At 57.6% G+C, this 1331-nt stretch overlaps 1 protein-coding gene across 1 annotated transcript in view; it reads left to right on the top strand.

Annotated features, from left to right (window-relative positions):
- The window catches only part of LOC102045650 (trifunctional purine biosynthetic protein adenosine-3-like), a 39497-nt gene that overhangs the window by 2169 nt on the left and 35997 nt on the right, over positions 1–1331 (top strand). The window contains exon 2 of the mRNA XM_014309814.1: positions 6–1225. Coding sequence (XP_014165289.1) covers positions 6–1225 — 1220 coding nt within the window. The remainder of the gene's footprint in view (positions 1–5; positions 1226–1331) is intronic.

Raw genomic sequence — 1331 nt, 5'->3', positions numbered from 1 at the left:
CTGAGGAGAAGCCTGTGGGATCATGGAAGGATGAGGAGAACTCCCAGCTGCGTCCATCGTCCTGCGATGAGGAGCTGTCCTCAGTGGAAGAGGCCATCGAGCTCTCTCCAGGTGACAGCCACACCGAGCCAGAGCTGTCCTCGGTGGAAGAGGCAATGGAGGACATTGCAGAGGACAGCACAAGGGACCAGGAGCTGTCCTCAGTGGAAGAGGCAGTTGAGGACATTCCAGAAGACAGTGCAAGTGACCAGGAGCTGTCCTCAGTGAAAGAGGACATTGAGGACATTCCAGAGGACAGCGTGAGTGACCAGGAGCTGTCCTCCTTGGAAGAGAACATGAAGATCATTCCTGAGGACAGCGTGAGAGACCAGGAGCATTCCCAAGTGGAAGAGGCCACCGAGGTTGTTCCAGGTGATGGCACGAGTGACAAGGAGTTGTCCTCATTGGAAGAGGACAACGAGGACATTCCAGAGGACAGCTGCAGTGACCGGGAGCTGTCCTCAGTGGAAGAGGACAGCACAAGTGACCAGGAGCTGTCTTCAGTGGAAGAGACAATCGAGGACATTGCAGAGGACAGCACCAGGGACCAGGAGCTGTCCTCAGTGGAGGAGGACATTGACGACATTGCAGAGGACAGCGTGAGTGACCAGGAGCTGTCCTCAGTGGAAGAGAACATGAAGATCATTCCTGAGGACAGCGTGAGAGACCAGGAACATTCCCAAGTGGAAGAGGTCACCGAGGTTGTTCCAGGGAACAGCACAAGTGACGAGGAGCTGTCCTCAGTGGAAGCGGACCTCGAGGTCATTCCAGAGGACAGCATGAGTTACCAGGACCTGTCCTCAGTTGAGGAGGATATTGAGGACATCCCAGAGGACAGCACCAGTGACCAGGAGCTGTCCTCAGTGGAAGAGGACCTCGAGTTGTCTCCAGCGGACAGCATGAGCGTCCAGAATCCATCCTCAGTGGAAGAGGACCTCGAGGACATTCCAGAGGACAGCACAAGTGACCAGGAGCTGTCCTCAGGGGAAGAGGACATCGAGGACATCCCAGAGGACAGCCCCAGTGACCAGGAGCTGTCCTCAGTGGAAGAGGACATCGAGGTCTCTCCAGGGGACAGAACACATGAGGAGAAGCTGTCCCCTCTGGAAGAGAACATCGTGTTGGTTTCAGGGGACAACCCAGCTGATGAGGAGCTGCCCAAAGTGGAAGAGGCCATCGAGCTTGGGCCAGAGGACAGCACGGCTCTTCCCCCAGAGGGGCCCAGCTCTGCCAGCCCCGTGGGCACAGAGGTGGCAGCAGGGGCAGCCCCTGCCCTGGCCAGCGCGCCCCCT

The sequence above is a fragment of the Geospiza fortis genome, unplaced genomic scaffold (assembly GCF_000277835.1).
Source record: "Geospiza fortis unplaced genomic scaffold, GeoFor_1.0 scaffold96, whole genome shotgun sequence".
Taxonomy (NCBI): Eukaryota; Metazoa; Chordata; class Aves; order Passeriformes; family Thraupidae; genus Geospiza; species Geospiza fortis.
The sequence above is the reverse complement of the archived record's forward strand: the minus strand, read 5'-3'. Positions and strand labels throughout refer to the sequence as shown.